At 35.8% G+C, this 21,743-nt stretch overlaps 1 protein-coding gene across 4 annotated transcripts in view; it reads left to right on the forward strand.

Annotated features, from left to right (window-relative positions):
* Positions 1–21,444, forward strand: part of LOC110837195 (uncharacterized) — a 76,268-nt gene extending 54,824 nt beyond the window's left edge. For all 4 annotated transcript variants that reach the window (XM_022079072.2, XM_022079070.2, XM_022079071.2 and 1 more), the window contains exons 3-5: positions 2,820–3,073; positions 6,167–6,383; positions 10,998–21,444. In XM_022079072.2, the coding sequence (XP_021934764.1) occupies positions 2,820–3,073; positions 6,167–6,383; positions 10,998–11,176 (650 nt within the window). In that variant the 3' untranslated portion in view covers positions 11,177–21,444. The remainder of the gene's footprint in view (positions 1–2,819; positions 3,074–6,166; positions 6,384–10,997) is intronic.
* The last annotated feature ends 299 nt before the right edge of the window (positions 21,445–21,743 follow it).

Genomic DNA, 21,743 nt, shown 5'->3' on the forward strand with positions numbered 1-21,743 from the left:
GCAGAGGCTAGAGGAAAAATCCTCTAGTAAGACTTAAAAATTATCGAAGAAGTGTGTGATCATTGTTCCAATGAAAACTTGTACTTCATTTTGTATGATGGAGTAGTTTTCAGAAAAATCACAAATAAATGGAATTCCTCCAGTTTCAACTTCATTTCTTTGTAGGAACATGGTCAATGTAATGCTGTGAAAGACTGACGGTGCAAAAAGCTTAACTGTGCAGCAAAGACCGGCAAAAACCACTGCAAGGTCACACAATTGTTTCCAGAGTTTATTTCTCAGTGGGCATCCACTTTCTGTAGGGTACGTTGTTTTTGTTGTCGTCATTTTCAAATCTGTATTTAGTTTCTTTGATTAGGTTTTTAGTCCCTGGACTCATCTCAGTTTCCCTGGTAGCAACTTACATGTGACACATTACAAATAATTTGGGCAGTTTTAAGTTTTTGCTTGCGTTTCAGTCAAATCATACAATTTTGTATTTGAAATTGCACAAATACAAACTACATGCATACAACTTGCTCCAGCCAACACACAATCTCTTAGCTGTAACTCTGCAGATTTTGAAAAGACTAGAAAAATTTCAGGATTCTCTTTTTTAAAACTTAAGGTGGCATCTTCAAGGTTGCATAATATGGGTCATTTCTGAAGATGAATGTTCTTACCTTCTGAGTTAACAGAAGCATGTTTGTCCCAGGCATGGTCCTGCCGTCTTCATCAGACACTTGAAATTGTTTTACCATTTCAATTCTTGCAGGAGGCAGCACTTTGCCTGTTTTTGGGGTTGACATAATTACTTTCTTAGCCTCATTTCTTGGAATTCTGAACCATGGAATATGGGGTTTTGAACTCTTGTTGGATTTTCCTAATTGATCAGCCCTTTGCATGATCCACAACTTGAATCTTTTAATTCTTTATTATGGCAATAAATAATTGTTACATCCTCCTACTAAACTTTTATTTTGTGTCTTTATGGTTTACAAAAGACATACTACACAGTGTTAGTAGCTATCAGCTATACAAATTTTTTGCAGTGGACCACAATATATTTTGCTTGTAATGTCATAATTAATTACATTAAATTACTGTTCCATGTCTCATAGTTTTGTAACTGCTGTAGCTGCAGCTCCTGGAATTTTGAAGGAACTTCTTATATCTCAGGATAATTTTTTCATTTCTGCAAAAATGTAAAAGAGCCTTACAGCATCATTTGATGGAAGGCTTCAATTAACGATAACAGGGAGGTACTATTTCATATTATTTCACTTTCTAAGGAGACCCAACAACCTTGCAAAATTTTATTAGCATCAGAGAATGTCATGAAAATCTTGCATTTCAAGTATGTTGACTTGATATGGAATGACCAATTGGGTGAAGAAATTGTGTAGTGTTAGGGGCCAAAAAGATGAAAGATGTATTTTATGTTTCAGTAGTGTCTGAGTCACAGGAGTATGTCCAGGAGCGTTATCCAATACAAGAACACACTTGAAGCTTGTATTTATGTCTTGTGGCATGCTTTTAATTCACAGTGAAGTTGATCATTGAACCATACATGAATGTCAGACCTGACATCCAACCCATCTTTGTAGTCTAAGGATCTGAGAAATCCCCTCAGTGCTCTAAGATTCTTAGCATAACAGATAATGTCAGACTTCAGCTAGTAATCTCTGTTAGTGTTGCCACCCAACAGTACTATCACATTTGCCACTGTTACACCTGGAGCTGTGTGCTCCTCCATGGAGATGTATGTTCTCATGGGCATCCTCTTCTAAAACAAGCCATTCTCGTCTGTATTGAAGACGTGTAACCACCTTTAACATTTGTTTCTAATATTCCAGGAAACTGTTCTGTGGCCAAAGCATCTGAATTAGCCAATTCTCCAGTGATGAAGTTGCTGCTGATTTCTAAACTTGTTGGGCCAGGCAGTAATTGGCATGAATTCTAGTTTGGCTTCATGAGGAGGTCTTTCTTTAATTCATGAAAAATACTTAAAACTTCTGCCTGTATGTCCATTTTGTTTTCACATTAATTTCTTTTTATGTGGTTTTAAGACTAAGTCACTCACAAGCAATCTTTCCATCCTTTGTATGATTGGAGGTTTGCCTGTGATCACTACCTCACTGCTAAAGGAGTAGCATGAGCATAATATGTTCTAATTTTGTCAGCATTTGCGTGGATGGTGTGAAGAATTCCTTCATTTAAGCTGATAACACAGACGATATCATGTTTGTCATTGTTCTGATACCACTTAAGCATATTAAGTCTCTGCTTTAATGTTATAACTTTTCTACATTTCATACTTTGGCGACAAATAAATCATAGCAGCATACTTCTGACTCTTACCACTCATTATTATTTTACATATAAGGTGAATAGAACTCAGTCACCCAGTTGACAGACTGAGAATGCAAACATGCACGTGCTGTGGTACAGTCATCCCATCCTTTCAGAACTTAAAGTAGAATGCACTGCCATTGTGCAGAAATTGTGTTCAACTTAGTATGTTCATCAGGAATGAACCCCAGTTTTAAAAGCATGTTAAAATGAAATTGTGTTAGTCAAAACTGTTTTAGTTGGAAATGACCTGTTCTTAATTGTCTATCATGGTGAGATCAATCTGATTGCCCTTCCATCAGGAAAAATCCAAGTATGTTTATGAATTTTGTGATGTGGGAACATCTTGAGAATCATATTTTTTGTTTAAGAAAGTATACTACTCAAACCCATTAACACTCATCATACTTTCCCATACATCATGTTAGGAAGTAGATGTGTGTCAAGTTCCCCTCAAGTCACTGGTTTAAAACGCAGTATTGTTGCAGGCCTGAAGACGCACATAGTGAAGAAAGTGTATGAGCAGTGTGGGGACGTAGCAAGCAGATACGTGTTGGATCACTACCACGACTGGCTGCTGGGAGGAGATGGGGCTGTGGTTGTCATCGATGTGTACCCAGATGGGTACATGACCTCTACGCCTCCTGATAAGGATGGAGTCAAGAAGAAAACACAGAAAAAGATATTATGTATTGCTGACACTAGTTGCATGCCAGCACGTATCTGGGCGAGAATCATCCAGGTTTTGTGTCTCTTTCTCTTCCATGTTGTTCGTATTAACATAGAATTATCTTATCCATACCATATTTTCCAGTTTTGTTTACTTTTGTAATAACATGAAGTCCTTAAATTAATACATTGTTTTGTAACTAGGAGTATTTTTGTGGTATAACATTTCTTGAACATACTCGTTTTAATTTATTCTGCCCATTGCCTCTATCACTTTTTTCATTTTGTTGTAAGTCTACATTAATCCTCCACATGGGCTGTTCATTACCTTTGTGGTCTTTATAGGAGCGAGGTGTAAGTAGAAATAAACTATGGCATGAAGTTGCAAGGGCAGCTCATGCTGGTGGAGACATTTTCTAGTGTGTGTACCACTTTTCCATTTTGCACAAGCATGTGATATCATATGTTAGCTATTGCTGCGTAATGAACAATAATAGATCAGAAATGGTTATAATATGACAAGGAAGACTTCCATACACTTGTTGTTCACAGTATATTTATCCAAATACCATGTGCCCCCCAAGTAAGGCATATCCCTGTTTTCATAGCATTTCCAAGAAAAACTAATTATTTTGTTGCAACTGGCAGATACTAAAGACCAAATAAGTTAGGAAACCTATACCTTGAGACTGCATTCTCTGATTTTTGAAGTTCAAATAAAGCACTGCCAATTTCTTCTGTCTAACTTGGGGCTTGTTAGGTCACACACAGATGGGGCCAGATATCTTTAAATTACAGTACTCCTGCAGTGCTTTCAATTGGCACGTTTCATTTCACTCAGTATAACCAAACAGCTGCCTCTCATTTAAACATGAAAAATGATTTTATTGTACCTCTGAAAAGACTGTTTTCTGTTTATGAGGTAGACAGGGAGAGATTTAGTATGACACATTGTGCATCCTCTGTTCAGGATCTGTATGAGCAGTGTCCAGCAACATGTAACAGTGGAGCGCCATTGCATGGCGAACTTTTCAGGCTAATGGATAACTGTCTGTGCGTCCTGTTGCATAAACAGAACCATAACAAGTCGGTTCAAAATCATTTCTTGTGGTGTGTAGGTGTAACGTAGACTGATATGAATAATTACTGTTGACCCTAACAGCAATGAAAACCATTTGCAAATGAGGAAATAGTACAGTGCATGCTATATATATAGCAAGGACTGAGTGGGAATGATTCACAGCAGTTTACAGTACCTACTGCTTCCACCTGCAATAAAGGGGAAAGTTTTGAAGGTAAAGCTTCTTGGTTCACCTGACAGCTGATACAGCTTATACATACAATGTTATCATGTTTACAGGTCTTGTATATTTCCATTTGAAACACTTTGTATTACCGGAATCAAACAATCAGATATGACGTGCTTCCAGTTTTTTGTGTAAAATACAAAAACTTGCATATGGTATGTGGATAAATATGGTATTTTTACAAGTTTATGGATGGTTGATTAATAGAGTATTTAATGATAGTGTATTTCTTATGCAAAGCTAACTACGAGGGTCGCTCATTAAGTAATGCCCCACATTTTTTTCCTCAGAACATATTTATTCAAGATGGCTCAAATTTAGTGACAATATAAATCAATGTTTCCTTTACACATACTATTTTTCCACATAGTCCCCATCAACTTGTACGGTTTTACGCCAGCGTGGAACAAGTGCATGCATGCCTTGCCGGTACCAGCTCTTGTCCTGTGCACGTAGCCATGTCCTCACTGCTTGAATCACGCTCTCGTCATCTTCAAATCTTGTTCCGCGGATAGCATCTTTAAGTGGCCCAAAGAGATGGAAGTCGGAGGGTGCCAGATCTGGACTGTAGGGTGGATGGGGTAGCACCGTCCAACCCAATTTGGTGATTTCTTCCCGGGTTCTCAGACTTGTGTGAGGGCGTGCATTGTCGTGCAGGAGCAAAATTTCTGCTGGATGCTTGTGAGGCCGAACTCGTCGAAAACGCTTCTTGAGGGTTTTCAGGGTCCTGATGTACGCGTCTGAATTGATGGTCGCACCTCTTGGCATCACATCCACAAGAATGACCCCATCACTGTCCCAAAAGACAGTCATCATGACTTTTCCGGCGGAGGGAGTTGTCTTGAATTTCTTCTTTCTCGGTGATTGAGGATGATGCCACTCCATTGACTGCCTTTTTGTCTCTGGCTCAAAGTGGTGTATCCAGGTTTCGTCACCTGTAATGATCCGGGACAGAAAGACCTCTCCCTCAGCATCAAAACGCTCCAACAATTCAGAAGAAATCGTTTTCCTTTGAATCCTGTGGTCTGCTGTGAGACTTCGTGGAACCCATCTTGCGCACACCTTCGAATATGCGAGAGCCTGGATAATTGCAATCACACTTCCATTGCTGACTGAAAGCTGTTGGGCCAATTGTCGAGTTGTGATGCGCCGATCCTCACGAATAATGGCATCCGCGCGGTTCAACATGTCTGGAGTGGTGGCTGTGGCAGGACGCCCAGAGCGCGGCAGATCACGGAGCTCGGTTTCTTTACTTCCTGAAGCTTTAACTCTCTTAGCCCAGCGACCAACGGTGCTCCTATCGACTGCACAGCTTCCATACACAGCACACAAACGTTTATGAATGTTCACCACCGTTTCTTTTTCAGCAACAAGGAATTCAATTACAGCTCGTTGCTTGTAACGAGAGTCGTTCACAGACGCCATTTTAACAGTTCACTACAGCTCCGCCATCGGTTGGAATCATTTGAAACTCCGTACACGAACGCGGGAAACATCAAATCTCAAGCATGTAAAAGTACACTTTTCTATCTTCATTATTGGCTGAGAAAAAAAATGTGGGGCATTACTTAATGAGCGACCCTCGTACTTGAAGGCATGTTGCCCTTAAAAACAGAGAGTTGGGTGATTTATAATTAAATTACATTTAAATTTACTGTAGGCTGATGCTGTCAACACTTATATTGTATGAGCTGGTTTTGCTGGTTTATGAAAGTAGAAAACATGAAATATCAATGAAATTAATCTGGAATGGAATATAATAATTTAATTTTGAGGTATATGTAAACATTTGGACAGGTTATGTTGCGTGTTGTGTTCTTCTGCCACTTGTTTTCTAACAAGAACATCTGTCATTGAAGGACCAGTCTGGCAGTCCTAAACCTGGTGTAGTGGAGGAAGCACTGAAGTATGTACAGCGACAAGTACGTCCAGGTTCAACGTTGGTTGCCAATGACAGGGCTATATGTTGCTCTTTTGATGTGGTGAAGGAACTACCTGGTTACCCAAGTGTGATCAGTGTAGAAACACTTATGGAACTAGATCTTCCAGGCACTAGACGCATACAGGAGAACCTAGGTGAGTGCTGGGTGATCTGAATTTACGTTGTGGCTGGAAAGAGGGTGGAGCATGACATTACTTAATCTTTTGTAGGTAAGAAAGTATTGAGATGATATTGTTGCGTCATATTGTGATGATTATAATTTGTTTATTTTAACCGTCTAATCACAATAAAATATTTTATTAAATATTAAAATATCAAAATATTATTACTATAATTAACATTTAATATTTAAAATATTCAATTCAATTCAATTAATTTATTTACGTGTTTGCCAACAGCAAGAAGCCAATAACAGGCAAACACTGATAATATATACAATAATAGTGAAATAATAATGGATAATATTACACAAACGGATTAACTAAACTTATACATATACAGTATTACATATAACTGCCAAGTACAGGCAAACCCAAAATAGAAACAATATTAACACAGAGCAAAAAATGAAGGAATATAAATAAAAACAAATAATTCACCTAGGGAACACTAATATAATTGTAAAACTTTAAAAAATATAAAAAGACAGATAACCAAGCTAGATCATTTCCCTTGTTGAGAACGTTCGCTCAAGGGAGACAATGTTTATGCTAAATACGTCCAAAGATTTACATACGTCATTTGCAGCGATGACGCACCTGGCTGAAGGACTATGCCTTAGTGCACTGCTCACACTAAAAGTAAAAAATTCTCTTATTTGCCTCGCCGGCACACGTAAACCAACAGCGTCCATAATGGAATGGCAATTTATTTTGCCCTTAAATACATTAATAAGAAATAACGCATCGAGATGTCGTCGTCTGGAATAAAGTGTTCTAAAATTTAAAGTAGATAGGATCAGTTCATATTTTCGGGGGATATTAAACTGGAAAAATCGGTAATTGCATAAACTGGCAAATTTTCTTTGAATATTTTCTAATTTACTAGAATCTGTCTGTGTAAGATTATTCCAAACGACCGAGGCATACTCAAGCTTTGACCTAATTAAAGCATTATATAAAACAACAAGGCTGTCTAAAGAGGAAAAATTATAAGTAATAAAACGAATAAGCCCTAAGGTCCTTAGTGCCTGAGAATGAACAAAATTTACATGGCAATGAAAATATAGCTTAGTGTCTAACAAGACACCAAGATCTTTTATACAATCAGTACGGGAAATTAAGATATCACTGACAGAGTAGTTAAAATGGATACTGTTGGTTTTACGCGTGAACGATATAATTTTGGTTTTCTCTACGTTAAGATCCATATTGTTATCATCACACCACTGATGTACGGAATCAACATCTGCTTGAAGAGCTCTGCAGTCATCCACAGATTTAATATCGCGATATAGTTTCAAGTCATCGGCAAATAAGAGAAATTTAGAATACTTAATTTTGTCGCAAAGGTCGTTAATAAAAATATTAAATAAGAGAGGTCCCAAGGTAGAGCCTTGTGGAACTCCATGAAAATATTATTACTATAATTAACATTTAGTATTTAAAATATATTAAAATGATGCTATTTCTATCGAAATGTTCGATTTACAATTAGAGCATCATCTTTTTCACGACATGTTTCGGTTTTCAATGAACCATCTTCAGGTGTATAATCGATATAAATTTAAATGTAATATTCTAAATGCAATCCTTCGTCAGATGTCCATTAAATATCGGAAAGTTATCCTCTTCTAGATCAATTGTACTTTGTTATCACATTCAATGTTGTTTCGTAAATGTATGTCGCGTATAGCGTGATCTTGCATGGGTGAAATACTTGTAGTGGTTTTTTATAATCGGTCTGTAAATTAAATATTAATTGTTATAAAGACTAAATGAATATTAGAGATAGAAAACAAAATAATATATTGAGGAATTTTAATTTTAAAAACATACCAGATATGAAGATTGGAGGAGGTCCGTCTAGAAGTAATGTTGTGTTGGAACTGAATAGGTTCGTTATTGATTGTGGTTGTTTGTAGGTGGGGTAAGTGAAAGTAGGTTGTTGGGGGTGGGGTTAAGTGTTTGAAGGGAATTAAAGATCGGGTTATTAAGATAAATATTATTGTCGTTTAAGCAGATGTTTTGTTTGAATGTTTGTTGTACATGGTATTTTTCAATAGTGTCTCTGTGTCTCTTGTTGTGAACTATTTTTAATATGTCCATTGTGTCTGTGATCGTACTATATGCATGTATTGTTTACCTAATAAGTGTTCAGTAATATAATCCACATGCCCTCAGTTTTCATTGTGAAATTACAGTACAACATATTTTTACATTAGTTTGCATGCCATTGTAATATATATTATTCAAATAAGGTTATTAATTTAGTATTTCATTTGTTAAAAAATTGTTGCAAGAAGTCAGTAGTATTTATTTTGCATATTAAAAGTATTATAAAGCTGTGTCTAGTACAATGCTGTTATAAAAGTCACATTACAATCATATCGTGTATGGTACATATTAATTAACTTGAAAACCTTTATTTTATTTTTAAGATTGTTTATATCCTGTAAAGTGAAAGTCATTCTAAGACTGAATTGAAATAAAGTTCTTGTATTTAAAATCTACATTGTTAAGGGTGCAGTGAGTTGTCAGTGTAATGGTCTGGTTATCTCATGTTGATTCATGTTTACTCAAGAAAAACATATCCATGTTGGAAGTGGATATGCAGTTAAAAATCAGTGTATTTCTTTAAAAATTACAATGTGAATGAGAAACCTCCATTAAAGTTGAATCTTAGAATGAAAGTATGATATAATTACCTGTGTAATATTCTGATGTACCATACCTGAAACTGGTCATGTTGCTGTCTAAGCAAGAACTGATGTGAGAGAAATATATAGTGGTGTGCGGTACCCTTATTCCATAATGTGCATGACTAAATATGTTCTTTATCTACATCCACTAAATTGATTTATCAGAAAAAAAACTATTTACATTTCTGTTCGTCTGTGAGTTACTCTAATTTATTATTTATGCACATTTCCTGTATATTTATTTCTCATCCTTGAGTAGTGAACTTGGTCTTTTTCATCATTTTATCTGTACTACCATAACTGTGCAGGAGCTGGGTAGCTCAGTCATTATAGTGACTGGCTACAGGCTGAATGATCAGGGTTCAATCCGCAACACGGGTAGAGGACTTTCTTCTAGCCTCTTGTGTCCAGACTGGCTCTGGGGCCCACCCAGCCTCCTGTCCATGGGTACTGGAGTCCATCCCCACAGCAAAGCACAGCCAGGGTGTGCTACTAACCACTCACCCCCATCTAGTGTCGAGGTTGAGAATGAGTAGGAGCTGTACCTCCTCTCCCCTAAGTGCCAACATTGGCATGCATTGGGATAGCTTTTTACCTTAACTGTGCATATAATCGCAGTGCTTAACAGTGTGCTACAGTGACTGTCTTCAATGTGATACTGAATACAAGCAGTGTTTTTGTATCAGATGGGGTTGGAGGTGATCAGTCTGTGATTCTAGATCTTTTCATGGGGGGCACATTCTGCATTTTCTTTTTGTTACCAGAATTACTGTGCTTGGTCCAGGGTCTGAATCAGTAACCCGAAGCCACTCACTTACTCATGTTACCCTGTTACACTGCCATTGTCACATGAACCACTTTCACTGTCACTGGCACCAGCATTGCTTATTTCACTATTACTATCACTATTGCTAATAATGCCTGATATTATTCCATTTCTCATGTCTAGGATAGACACTATTTCATCATCATCACACACTTTCCTTCTTGCCATCTTTCATAAATACAAGAAGCAAAGAGCAGCCATGTGTTGCATAACCTTAATACACACACACAGAGTGAACAAGAGCTCTCCACAATCTTGTAACACTAAAATTCTGCCATCTGTTTCACTCTGTGGTTCTACAAATACTCCTCTGAACATTAGCACCATCTGCTGTGGCTTTCAAGAACTTATTATGGCAGAGGTCATTTTATTAAAATCTGTTATGTGCCATGGAAAAAACTGTATAATCATAAATTCACACAAACAGGAGTAGAACGTTGGAGAAGTTTGTGTGAACAAGGGGACAGAATTGAATGAATGATCAAGATAATGTCACTGACAGCAATGACAGTAGCAGTGACATCATGGCAATAGTGAAAATGGAGGTTCATTAAGTGTAAACATATTATTGGAAGATGCATAATTAAAGTGGCATGACCAATCTTCAAGTTGAAATTCTATTCACTATGTAGATATAGAAACTGTGGTTTTTCCTTGAAATGATTTTCTCCATGCAGCATAGCTACTGCCATGTCTGTGCTGTGGCTAATCTTTGTTTGAAGTGACTGTACATGGATCATTGCTACCCTTACTGGTAACTTGCTCTTAGTTCTGCATTCGCTGAGTTTAATGGCCAAAATTAGCCATGCATGCAATAATGGAGTGCAGTAGTCTGCCATGTTTTTATTTGGGTTTATGTCCAAGTCTTTTGTCATGACAATGTATGAGTTGAAATGGAATTTAAAGCAACATGCAGCCACATCCTGCCCTACTTACTGTGGTGTGCTCAGCCTCTCTGTCGTCCCCTCTCCCATGTCATTCTGAATGAACTTTTCAAGGCAGACTCAGCTGAGTTATTGCATCTGTTTGTGTCATTGAGCCATCTTGTTTTCTGGTGCGCAGATACTATCTGGCAGTCAGCGGTGGAGGTGTGTGAGGAAGTTCAAGAATTACAGAAGCCCAAGGGCAATATCCTTCTGCACGAGTACATGTGGCGCCAGCTGTTTGCCGCTACCACCTCCTCGGCACTGGAGTACATGCTACACCACATTGCTGATAGGTACCAGACCAAAGAAGACTGAAACACGAACAACTATTTGGGTTCCTTTTTTATATTTATATTTTTAGATACAGTATTGATTCTTTAAGCAATAACTTGGTCTAACATATTGTTACTACCTGTCCATGTGTCTTCCATAGTGTGTCCTGTCTTTGGCCGAAGGTCATTGTAATGTATAAAGAATTTTAGAAAGATGTGAGAGGGCCATGAATGAAGTGACAGGATTTTGGCATCTTCTGTCTTCACCACCATGTCTGAATCTCTTGGTAGGAAACAGACCACCTAATGCTGAAGCTGAGATTGTATTCTCCTGCAGTGTGTACTTTATTTACCTGACTATAAGACAAAGTGTTATTTTCTCTTTATTCTTATTCTTGAGTGTCCAAATGAAGAAACATGCTCAAAAAAAATATTTGACTAAACAGTTTTTGATAAAACTGGCAACTGTGCCATACCTAAAAACATGCCTATAACTATAGTATCAATTTGAAAATATTCTGAAGGCAGTATTCATTGGCTTTTCATTACCATTTCTGTTATGCCCACATTTAGTCTATTTTCATAGATATCACATTATAGCTAGTAGCTCAATATGTCCAGTATCTTTGCTTCAGCTTAACTGAAGGGAGAGCAGAACATCAGCTTTGGAAATATTCAGTCATGTAGATACATGAGTTTCAAGCTACATCGCAGTCACCAGACACTGGGCTACCCTCCGTAGAGACTATTCAGATATGTACAGGGTATTAATGCTGATATTGAATATTCATACTTGTTCACGTTATTTGTATTAAGATTTGCGGTTTTATGAAAGTGTTTGTGATGATTGTGCCTCTGTTTAATACATCATACAAGAGGGACACGTGCTCTCATCCTCATAAAATGCGATGGGAATTTGGAATTAATGGTTATCACATAAATTGAAGAGATTAATAATTCATGCAACATTGAGAATAAATGGTACTTCTGAGGCCTGTGTGCAGCGATGCATGTTTCGCCAAGAAAACATTCTCTTGACCAAAAATTGACCAGTATAAACTGATGGAAAATAAACATCACTAAGTTCTGTAGGAGAATTTCAACTAAGAATTAAGTTTGAAGAAGTAATAAAATTGTTTCCTTAAAATTTTTCTAGTAGGAAGGAGGGTTGCCTTGTAGTCTGGTAAATACTGTACCGTTCACATTTTGTGATATACACAGGAATAACTCCTTTTTGCTAATCACAGGCCAGTGATGGTCAGTCTTTTATATCTTTTAAATTATAAAATTAAGAACTTCTTTGAAATTTTCTCTACCTGATTTTTCATCCATTTTTAGTCAGTACAAATAATCCTCCTCATTTACATGTTTAATTCTTGCATCTTTGTTGGTGCATACTGCAGCATGTTTTTTCTTTCAGTGTCCATTTGACCAAGTTTATCTGTAACTAAGATTTGCATGGAACAAAAGGATACATATTGAGAGTTACAAATTAAAGTATTACGTCCGCATGACCGAAACATACCATGGCCACATATTACATATTTTGTTTGTGGTGAAGAAACATTGAGAAAATATCAGCTGTACAAGAAGCACTGAAGTGGAATGGATACTTCTAAACAGCAGTAGGTTGTTTGTCTCTGTCTGTCAGTGTGAAAAACTTTTCTCAGAATCAAAACCATTGAACTGGAGAACGTATTGTTCCTTTCCAGTCTCTCTTGTGGTTTCTGAACACAATTTATCTGCTGTAGTTACTAACTTTAATAATGACCATGTGCCTTGCCTTAACTTATTTTTTAAAACTGGAGGTTGTATTGTGTGTATTTAAAAGATTGCAGCAGGTTATGGCAGAGTTGGAAGAGATATATTTGTACAAATATAAGCCACACCAGAATTCTAAGATTTAAGTACATAAAAACTGACACAAATTGTCTGCTGGGCTCTCAAAAATGCAGTATCAGGTGACATTAAAATAAGGGAGACCGAAGGAAAGGCAAAAGCATGTATTTATGGGTTCATATGACTACTGATCGCGTTTGTTAGGTTTAGTAAAATGTTTTTGAAATTGCGATCTTTACATCCCTCTCACCCACCCAAGCAGTGAAATAGTTTACCTACCATTGCAAGTTTCATGTTCCTACTACAGCTGTTCTACATAGCTGTCGCAGTAATAAGTCAAGTGTGCTTTTGTTGAGTATCCTATTCTTTTATTGCAAATTGTGAACAAAATTTTATATGATCCTAATATCTGGACTCTCAGTTGTAATTAATGGAGTTGGCATGTTCATTATTTCTGAAGGTTTCCCTTTTCATTAACGGTGTTGTCTAGGTTTAGGTCACATAATGTTCACACATCCAGTGCCAAATCCTGATTACTGGTTGAATGGATTCATGAAACGTGTGTTGGTGACAACTGTTAAAATGAGAAAGACAGAGAGTATGTTTCAGTTTCTGCTGTTACTCGTCAGTATAGTACTGGTTCATGCAACAAATCACCAGAGTCTTGCTCCTGTTTGTTAGGCCGAAGATTTTCAGACCTTCAGAGTATGATGATCTTACATCCCCACCTCACTCAAGTGATGACATGGTTCACCCACACAGATTTCATGTATTGCAGTAACTGGCTACTACTAAAAGCAAGTTTTTGTGTAAAAATTTTAATCCCTGCACCACCTTTGCCAGCTGTTGTTAGGAGACGCAACTTGATCCACTGTCAAAGCTTCGACTGTAATGTGATCTTTAACACAGACATTTTACCCCTCTTTATTTCAAGCAGTTTCATTCATCCACTCTTCTGTGAAACCATTGTGTATATTTACTATAAATTAAATATTTGCAGTGATTCTCTTTCAAAAACCATAATTAGCATTTTGTAATCAGCCTTGATGTAGACTGATTGTCTCACCACAAAAAGTATTCCGATTGTAAGTTGCACCCTACTTCTAGGAGTACAGATTTAGAAAAAATGTGTGGCTTATATTCGTATCAATAAAATATGTTGGAGGTATGTGCACATTTGACTTTTTTATTTACGCTGATACGAAGTTATTATTTTGCCAATTTTTTAAATTTCATCTTATATATAAGACAATAAGTGCCTTTGTTAAAACTTTGAGGTGTTGGTTGAAATTGTTGATGTTTATCTCTTGTGAGGTTATCTTCTTCAAAACTGGGGAGGTGTAGTTTTTTCAACTTTATATTGTACATTTTCTGTAGTAGAGATTTATACTGTTCGCCCTATGGCGCAGGAATTCTTTGAAAAGCTGATTATACTTCCGTAGTGTAATTTCATTGTTATGTATAAATTTTAATGGATAAGTATTGGCATGTTTAAAGCTACTAGTAGTAGAAATTCACATGTAACTGGACCTTATCTAGCAGAAAAGAACATGGATGTCCAGAAAATTAGCGCATGATCAGTGTTGAATATGTGAGCCTATTTTTCATTTCATAAAACTGTGTGTAGAATTTTTCAGAATTCTGGTTGCAGCACAATGTATTTGTTTTCCAGTTAACAGTTGTGTTTTTATGTGTACTGCCTTGGGTTCATCTGCCTACATAAGGGAACTTCAGGCCAGTTGACTTGCTGGTCCTTCTCAGTTTCACAATGATGAAAGTTTAATTTTTGTCTAGATTGTTAAAGTGGTCTATTACTTTACCTTTTACACGTAAACTGTCTCACTATGTATGAGACTGAAAAATGTTCAAACACAGGTTGTATTATTTTGTATTGTGTACTTGTTTTATACTGGGTACCTTTCAGGTTACTTAATAAGAAACAAGCTGAATGTGGGCAGTCTATTGCATTTGAAGATTTTAATGTGAAAAATGCTTGTAGTGTACACAGAAACCATTTAAACCTTGGCCATGCCATTTGTGACTCTGTCCATTTTGAGAAACTTTGCTGTTGGAATTGCAGCTTCTCTGATTCTTTATTTTCTTGTTCCTCTGAGCACAGCATTTATCAAAAGTGAATCATCCATGGCTTCAGTATAAGGTGACCCAACTCCCTTCACTGCTTCTCCAATATCTCCGTCCTCTGTTTTGCATATGTTCTTTCATTTGATGTCTGTGGTGGTCATTTATTGACTGTCTTTATTTTTCATGCTCTTGAAGACAACTTATTGCCATCCACACAAAAAACATATCTATACCGCTGTACAAGTATCCTTAATTTTATCAGTTTTCTGTTTATTTAGACCATAACATTATCTTCCTGTGTTAAAGGATATTTTAAATTGAAGTGGATATGCACAGTAATTTTTGAGGTCTGGTTCTAATGTATGTGTTTCCTTTTCATAAATGAACACGCGTCTTTAAGCTGTGAATTGTCGCCTGACCCTTGTAGCTTCATGATGCACTGAATGATTTTGCAGTTAGAAATCTACGTTCAGATAAGTTCAATAGTGCACTTAAATTCTGCTTTATCACATTATTTTTAAGCGAATGAAAATATTTTGAAGTTGATTTTTTTGCTTGTTATCCAGACATAGTTTAGTTTTGGGAAATTGCAACATGATTACTGTTGACACTTCTTGAATTACTGTATTTTTAAGTGTTGCATATTTCTGTCTTCTTAAGACTTTTCACTATGATTTCATGCAGCAGGCAGCTCCTACACATCAGCTGTTACTTGGTACATCTTTGAGGTTATCACAGTATGTTGCCAAGGGCCACGGTAATACTTTGTAAGTTACCGACACTTGCCATGTAACATAGTCTTGCCATTATGATAGGAATATTTGGAAGTTCTGTGCTTTTTTCTTTGACCACACAGCCTTATTTTGGTAACTTAATTGTTGCAGTGCCAAACATTTGTAAGCACAATTACAGAAAATGAAGTCATATGATTATTTTAAGAATATACACACCAACAATCTTCAGGAATAACATGCATGTTTGTTTTCATTCTGTTCAAGTGTCTCATTTTCATTACCCATTGAAGTGATGGCTGTACTTCTTACACATTGTGTTCAAATTATTCTTACCGTATCAGTCTGTAAAAAACTGCATAGCGCATACTGGATAGTGTATGTGTGTTTTCTAAAACATTTTTATCATTAACTTGAGTGTGTTTTTTACTTAAGAATTTCGTCAGTCACGAAAGTATCGCTGTCTTCTTGTGTACGTGACACTGGGTATGCTGTGTTCTCATACCAATACGTAGTGTGCCATGCCGTGCTCCACCTGCATAGTCACTTTGGACTTTGTACCTACTGCTGTCTCAAAGTTTAGTAACATTTGTAAGTGATGTTACTTTATGGTGTAAAATATGTGTGGATTTGGTTTTCATTTCATTGCAAAAATGAGGCTGTATGAATCAAGTGGTGAACTATGTTATGTGCTTGAAACTTGTCACAGCCTGTGACATTTTTATATAAAAATAATGAGATTCCTTATCACATACATAATCTTTTTTTCTGAAATCTGTGTTCTTCCTATTTTCACTTACAGTACACGTGTTTCTATTTTGTTTTCGGGGCACAGTATATTGAACTGAATGTAAGCATGAAACTTTCCTTAAACACTATTTCAGTGGACTAAGAAAATTAAATTACTTAGAACCTGCAGTTACTGTTACATCTCAAGGAATTTCTTCTTGTTATTTGTACGTTCTTGTTGAACACTGAAGCTTCAGAAGACACTAATTCACAATCAGGTTACTGGATTCATTTCTGTTGAATAGTGTGCATATGTGCACCAGTGCATTCATGTTAATTGTAAATGTTGTTAAAATGGGACTAAAATCTATTGGAAAGCTAAACAGTTAGTTGTTAATTAATTCATAGTGCTAAAACAGAGATGTATTTTTTGGGCTCATAAAATTTGTTGACATGTGTCTGCATGCAGTATGAAGTGGACTGCACTTACGTGTTCTTCCAGAAGGTTGTTGGTGCATATGACCTTTAACATTTTGAAGTAATTTAACTACAGTATTACACTGTGGTAAGGAAGTAGTGTAATTTATTGTTCTTTGAAACACATGATTAGGATTTATTATATTAGTGTTTTGAGATCACAGACATTTGTGACTAAAAATTCAAATTTTAATGTGTTTGTTATACCATGTATGGTATTAATATATATTATTATTATTATTAAATATTACTGTGTGTATATCCAGTGGTGTTTGTACAGAGGTTGACTATCAAAGCAACAGACTTCAACAAGTTCTTCTACAGAACTTAAAAATGCTCAGTTCACATGTATCATAATATCGAAGTTGAAATATGTAAAGAAGCATTTTTAAAACAACGGTGCTGATTCACTTTGATATTTTGTTTAATAGGATGTTTCACCTGTTTCTATATTTTATTCATGGCATTTAATTTTGACCTTCAGCAGATCATGAGCTGAAGACCTTCGTAAAGTGACTCACAGGGCAAGGATATCCTGTGTGCAGATACGTCCAGCCTCCCCCTGTCTGTGTTAACAGTGATTCATGGAACAAAGTTAACTTTACATTTATTGGACTATCACTTTGACCTAAGAAACATGTTTGATTTTTAATCATAGCAGCCAGTCATAACTGAAAGAGAAAATCAGTTGTTTCAAGACTTCATTCATTGTTCACATAATTGTAAAATATTTCACAAAATTTTGTAACACTTATTGTGATCAGATTGCTGTGCACTTTTCATTTATATGAACAATTTTTGAGATAAAATTCAAAGACTTTTGTTATTTCATTCATATTGTGTGAATTGTTATTTTAGTGGAATTGCGCTTTCTAAGGGCAGGGTATTAAAATGAGTGAAAAGTTCAAAGTTTTAATCGATGCCAATATCTCGGTCTGTTCAAGATGCACAGGTTGAAAAAGTTTTTTTTGTGTATTTCTCTGCATCATCTGTTGTTTTGCTTATAATCGATAGAGCGGCTTGGGGATCTGGATATCAGATATTCTTTTGAAATGTTTGTTTATTTGTATGTTGATATTTGTTCATGTTCTGTAAGCCCTTTGCATTCATGATTGTCATTTGTATTCTACTGTCTGTCTGAGGAAACATATTCCTGACCTGTTCATTTCTCTCTCTCTAAAAATTCAGAACTGGGTAAGAGCAGTGGTAGACACAGGTATGTTTTGTCATTCGCTTATAAATGTGTATGTTACAACTCCGCAGAACTGGTAAAGTCTGTTTAGTTTTCTACTTGCATCCACATTTAAGACAAAATATGTGTTCATGTTACAAAAGATGTTGATGTTTACAAATTTCTACAACGTCAACACAGAGGGAGGGAAAGCCTATGAGTGAATCATTACGTTTTGGTAATATAGAATGTTGTTATGTGGGAACACTGACTTTAGCTGTAATCTCTCTCAATAGAAATGTGAATGTTGGAAACTTAACAGAGACTGAGCAAACAAAGGCATTATTTTTTCTGGATGATTGATTCATTACAGTTGTAGGAGGTTTATTTTGATCTATTCCTTTTCATGTATAGGGTTAACAAGCTTATGAATTTTATGGTAAAAAAAGTCCATACTTGAATATCCTACAATGGAATCCCTTTGAAGGGAATCATGTATACCAGATTTGCAAGCTTGGAGACATGCTGTGATTTGTTTTAGGATTATTTGTTTGTTATCCTGTTCATAATGTGCAATACTAAGCCATATAAATTTAAAATGGTACTGGATAAAATGTTGACCTTCAAATTTAGTCACATATTGGAACAAAGGTTATGTTAAAATGGTACAGTAGTTCAGTTTGATAGTGTATGTTATACAGTACAGTTGTCATCACTGACTCAAATTTTGTTTTTGCTGTTTACTCTATGTTCATTGTGGAGTAAACAGGTACATTAATGCGAATACATCATAGATGCATAAAACTGATAATTCTTTAATAGGACAAAATTTATGGACAAATGCATAGTGATTTTCATTGTGGTGTATGTTTTATGAAAAGAATACTGACTGATTTAACCACAAAGGTTACACAATGTAGTATCTGCATACGTGGCAGTGTGTGTGACGGAAAAAGACGACGTAACTACATAGTTAAGAAATTCACTTGACAGTTGTGTACTTAGTGTTGAAATGTGTAGTGCACAGTAATGAAGTCACATTTGACAGCTGTGTAGTATTACAGTGGAACCTCTGTGTAAGGTTCAGTTTCAGTGGTCCTTAATGTAAAATTTCCTCAGTCTCATGTTCAGATCCATTGTACCCCTAGAGAAACTTCAGATGGCCGTTCCAGTACATACATTATTCAAAACACCACCATGTGATTGCAATCATAATTTAAACTATCTTTTGAAGTCGTAATACAGGGTCTCTAGTTTATCGTGAGTCCAGGCCTCGTAAAGTGTGACGACAAGCTTTCCACATAGCAGAGCTGCAGAAGCCGATTGTGTTGTCCGTATTCCCCCTACAGTATGACTTACCTTAGGTCATAGTAGATTCTTGAAGTGCTGACCCTCTGCTTCTGTGCAGGCCTCACATCTTAAAAAAATGTTTTTACACATGCAGCAAAGTTGTCGTGGAATAATGGAGATTTCCTGCCGACTATTCTCTTTCACTTCTTGTAGTGAGTTAACAGTTATTCACATAAATTTGATTTTTTTGTGTACCCCATAAATAAGTCACAGGAATTGAAGTCAGGTGATTGGGTAGGCCACAATCCTTGACTTATTCCTCATTCGCCAGAAACTTTATCTAACACATTTGTATAATTATTAAATGTGCGGTCCATAGCATTATTGTGCATGAAATTCCCATTATTTTTTTCATCTTCGCTCAGCTAATCAGAATAGGGCTTCAAAATTTATCTTCTGTAAAATTTGGAATTTATTGTTTTGTCATAAAGAGGTAGTTGTGTTCAAGATGGCCACTGAACACAGATTCCTGAAATCACCTACAGTATTGAATTCTGGAGGCAGAAGACTGTATACAGCTGTCATTTTTAGGGCCATAACTTTTAACAATTTTGTTGCAATATCGAGTATACTTCTTGACATTCTACATTGAAAAGCAAAGAGATGTATCATTATTTTGGGCTTGGTGCTAATTGACTATCAATTTTATAATTGTTTCTTTGTTTAGTACATATATTTTTGGGGGTTTTCTTTTGTTTAAGAGTAATCTTACTGCATGAATGTTCATTGCTAGGCCTATTCTGTAATTTGTTGCGTTGGAAGATGCTACACTTTAAGGACATTTTCTTTTACATTTCCTTCTAGACTCATGCTTTTAAAAGTATTGTATAAAAATTCTCTTTGTTCATCATTTTATTTCATGTAATTTTATAACTACAATCTTGTCAACAACTGAATTAATCTGAGCCATCTAGTGATTAATTGTTGGGTTCCCAGAAAGAAGCAGATAAGCTGCCAACTTCATATTTTACAGCCTGAGCCATTGAAGGATTTATGGTTAATTTTCTGGGATGAAGCAGCTAGCCTGCTGACCTCAGTTTTCAAGACCAACTCACGATAGACTGGAGTCCCTTAATAAATCGTAGTGGTAAAACCTGTGTGATATGATAAGAATCTTCTGCATGAACTGTGCCTTCAGATGTTTTCTTCGTGGACAGATTAATAATAATAATAATAATAAATAATTTTATGTGTGTTACAAGTTTGGATTTGCATTTGTTTAAATATTTTGTAATTTTACAGTTGGCTTACTTAAATGTTTTCTTTTTGTTACTGCAGTATTATATGGAGAAAAGAACTTATTAGCGTGCAGCCTCTCTTTATCAAACTACCAGGTGCCTTTGAATAATATAAAGTATCTTGCTGTATGTTAAAAGTTTGTACGAATTTTTGAAACAAGAATAGTACTTTTTTACAAAAAATAAATGATACTGACACTCATTAATGTAAGCAATGATAAATTTATTACTACATTGTGATCTATACATTAATCACAATATAAAGAAGTGTTGTTTTTATAAAATTTCTATGATGAATGACCGTTAATTAATGAAGAAACAATTTTATAATGTTGTGCTTATGTCTTACGCTGTAGCAGAAGGAGAAACCTAATATTTATGTTTACTTTGATGCTAATACGTGTATATACAGAGGGGAAGTTTTTCTGAGAAGTCATTTGGATAAGGAGCATTCTGCTACAGCTGGTTTTCTTCCTGCTTCACCCACCTGTCATTTTCCTAGCTGTTTGTTTGTATATTGCAGACTGGTGTTGCTGCTGTTTTGGAGCTAAGTTTGGTATCTGTACAACATAACATAGAAATATATACATATATATTACTCTATTTTGTATTTAGATTTACATTAACCAGAGTTGGTAATAAATGTGTGGATATGAACACTGTAATTTTATGAAATAAAGCTCTTGAGTGAAAATGTGATGATCATTGTGCCCACCCATTGTCAATGTGCATAAAATATCATATTTAGCTTACAACAGTTTGAGTGTTAGATAAGTGGATTTTTATGTAATTGTGTCTTGCCCTTTATAGAATGCAGAATTTGGGAATATAGATTTAGATGTGTTTGAGATAATATTGACTACCTCCAGCAATCTTTCAGTCAATAATTGTATTTTTTAATAAGGCATTTTTTCCTATATGCATTTTCTACATATAACTTGTTTCTGGGATAATGATTTTCAAATACTAAAGTGAATTCTATATTTAATTGTA

This window comes from Zootermopsis nevadensis, unplaced genomic scaffold (genome assembly GCF_977971745.1).
Source record: "Zootermopsis nevadensis isolate Lab colony 2312 unplaced genomic scaffold, Znev_1.0 Znev_ptg000011l, whole genome shotgun sequence".
Classification (NCBI taxonomy): Eukaryota; Metazoa; Arthropoda; class Insecta; order Blattodea; family Termopsidae; genus Zootermopsis; species Zootermopsis nevadensis.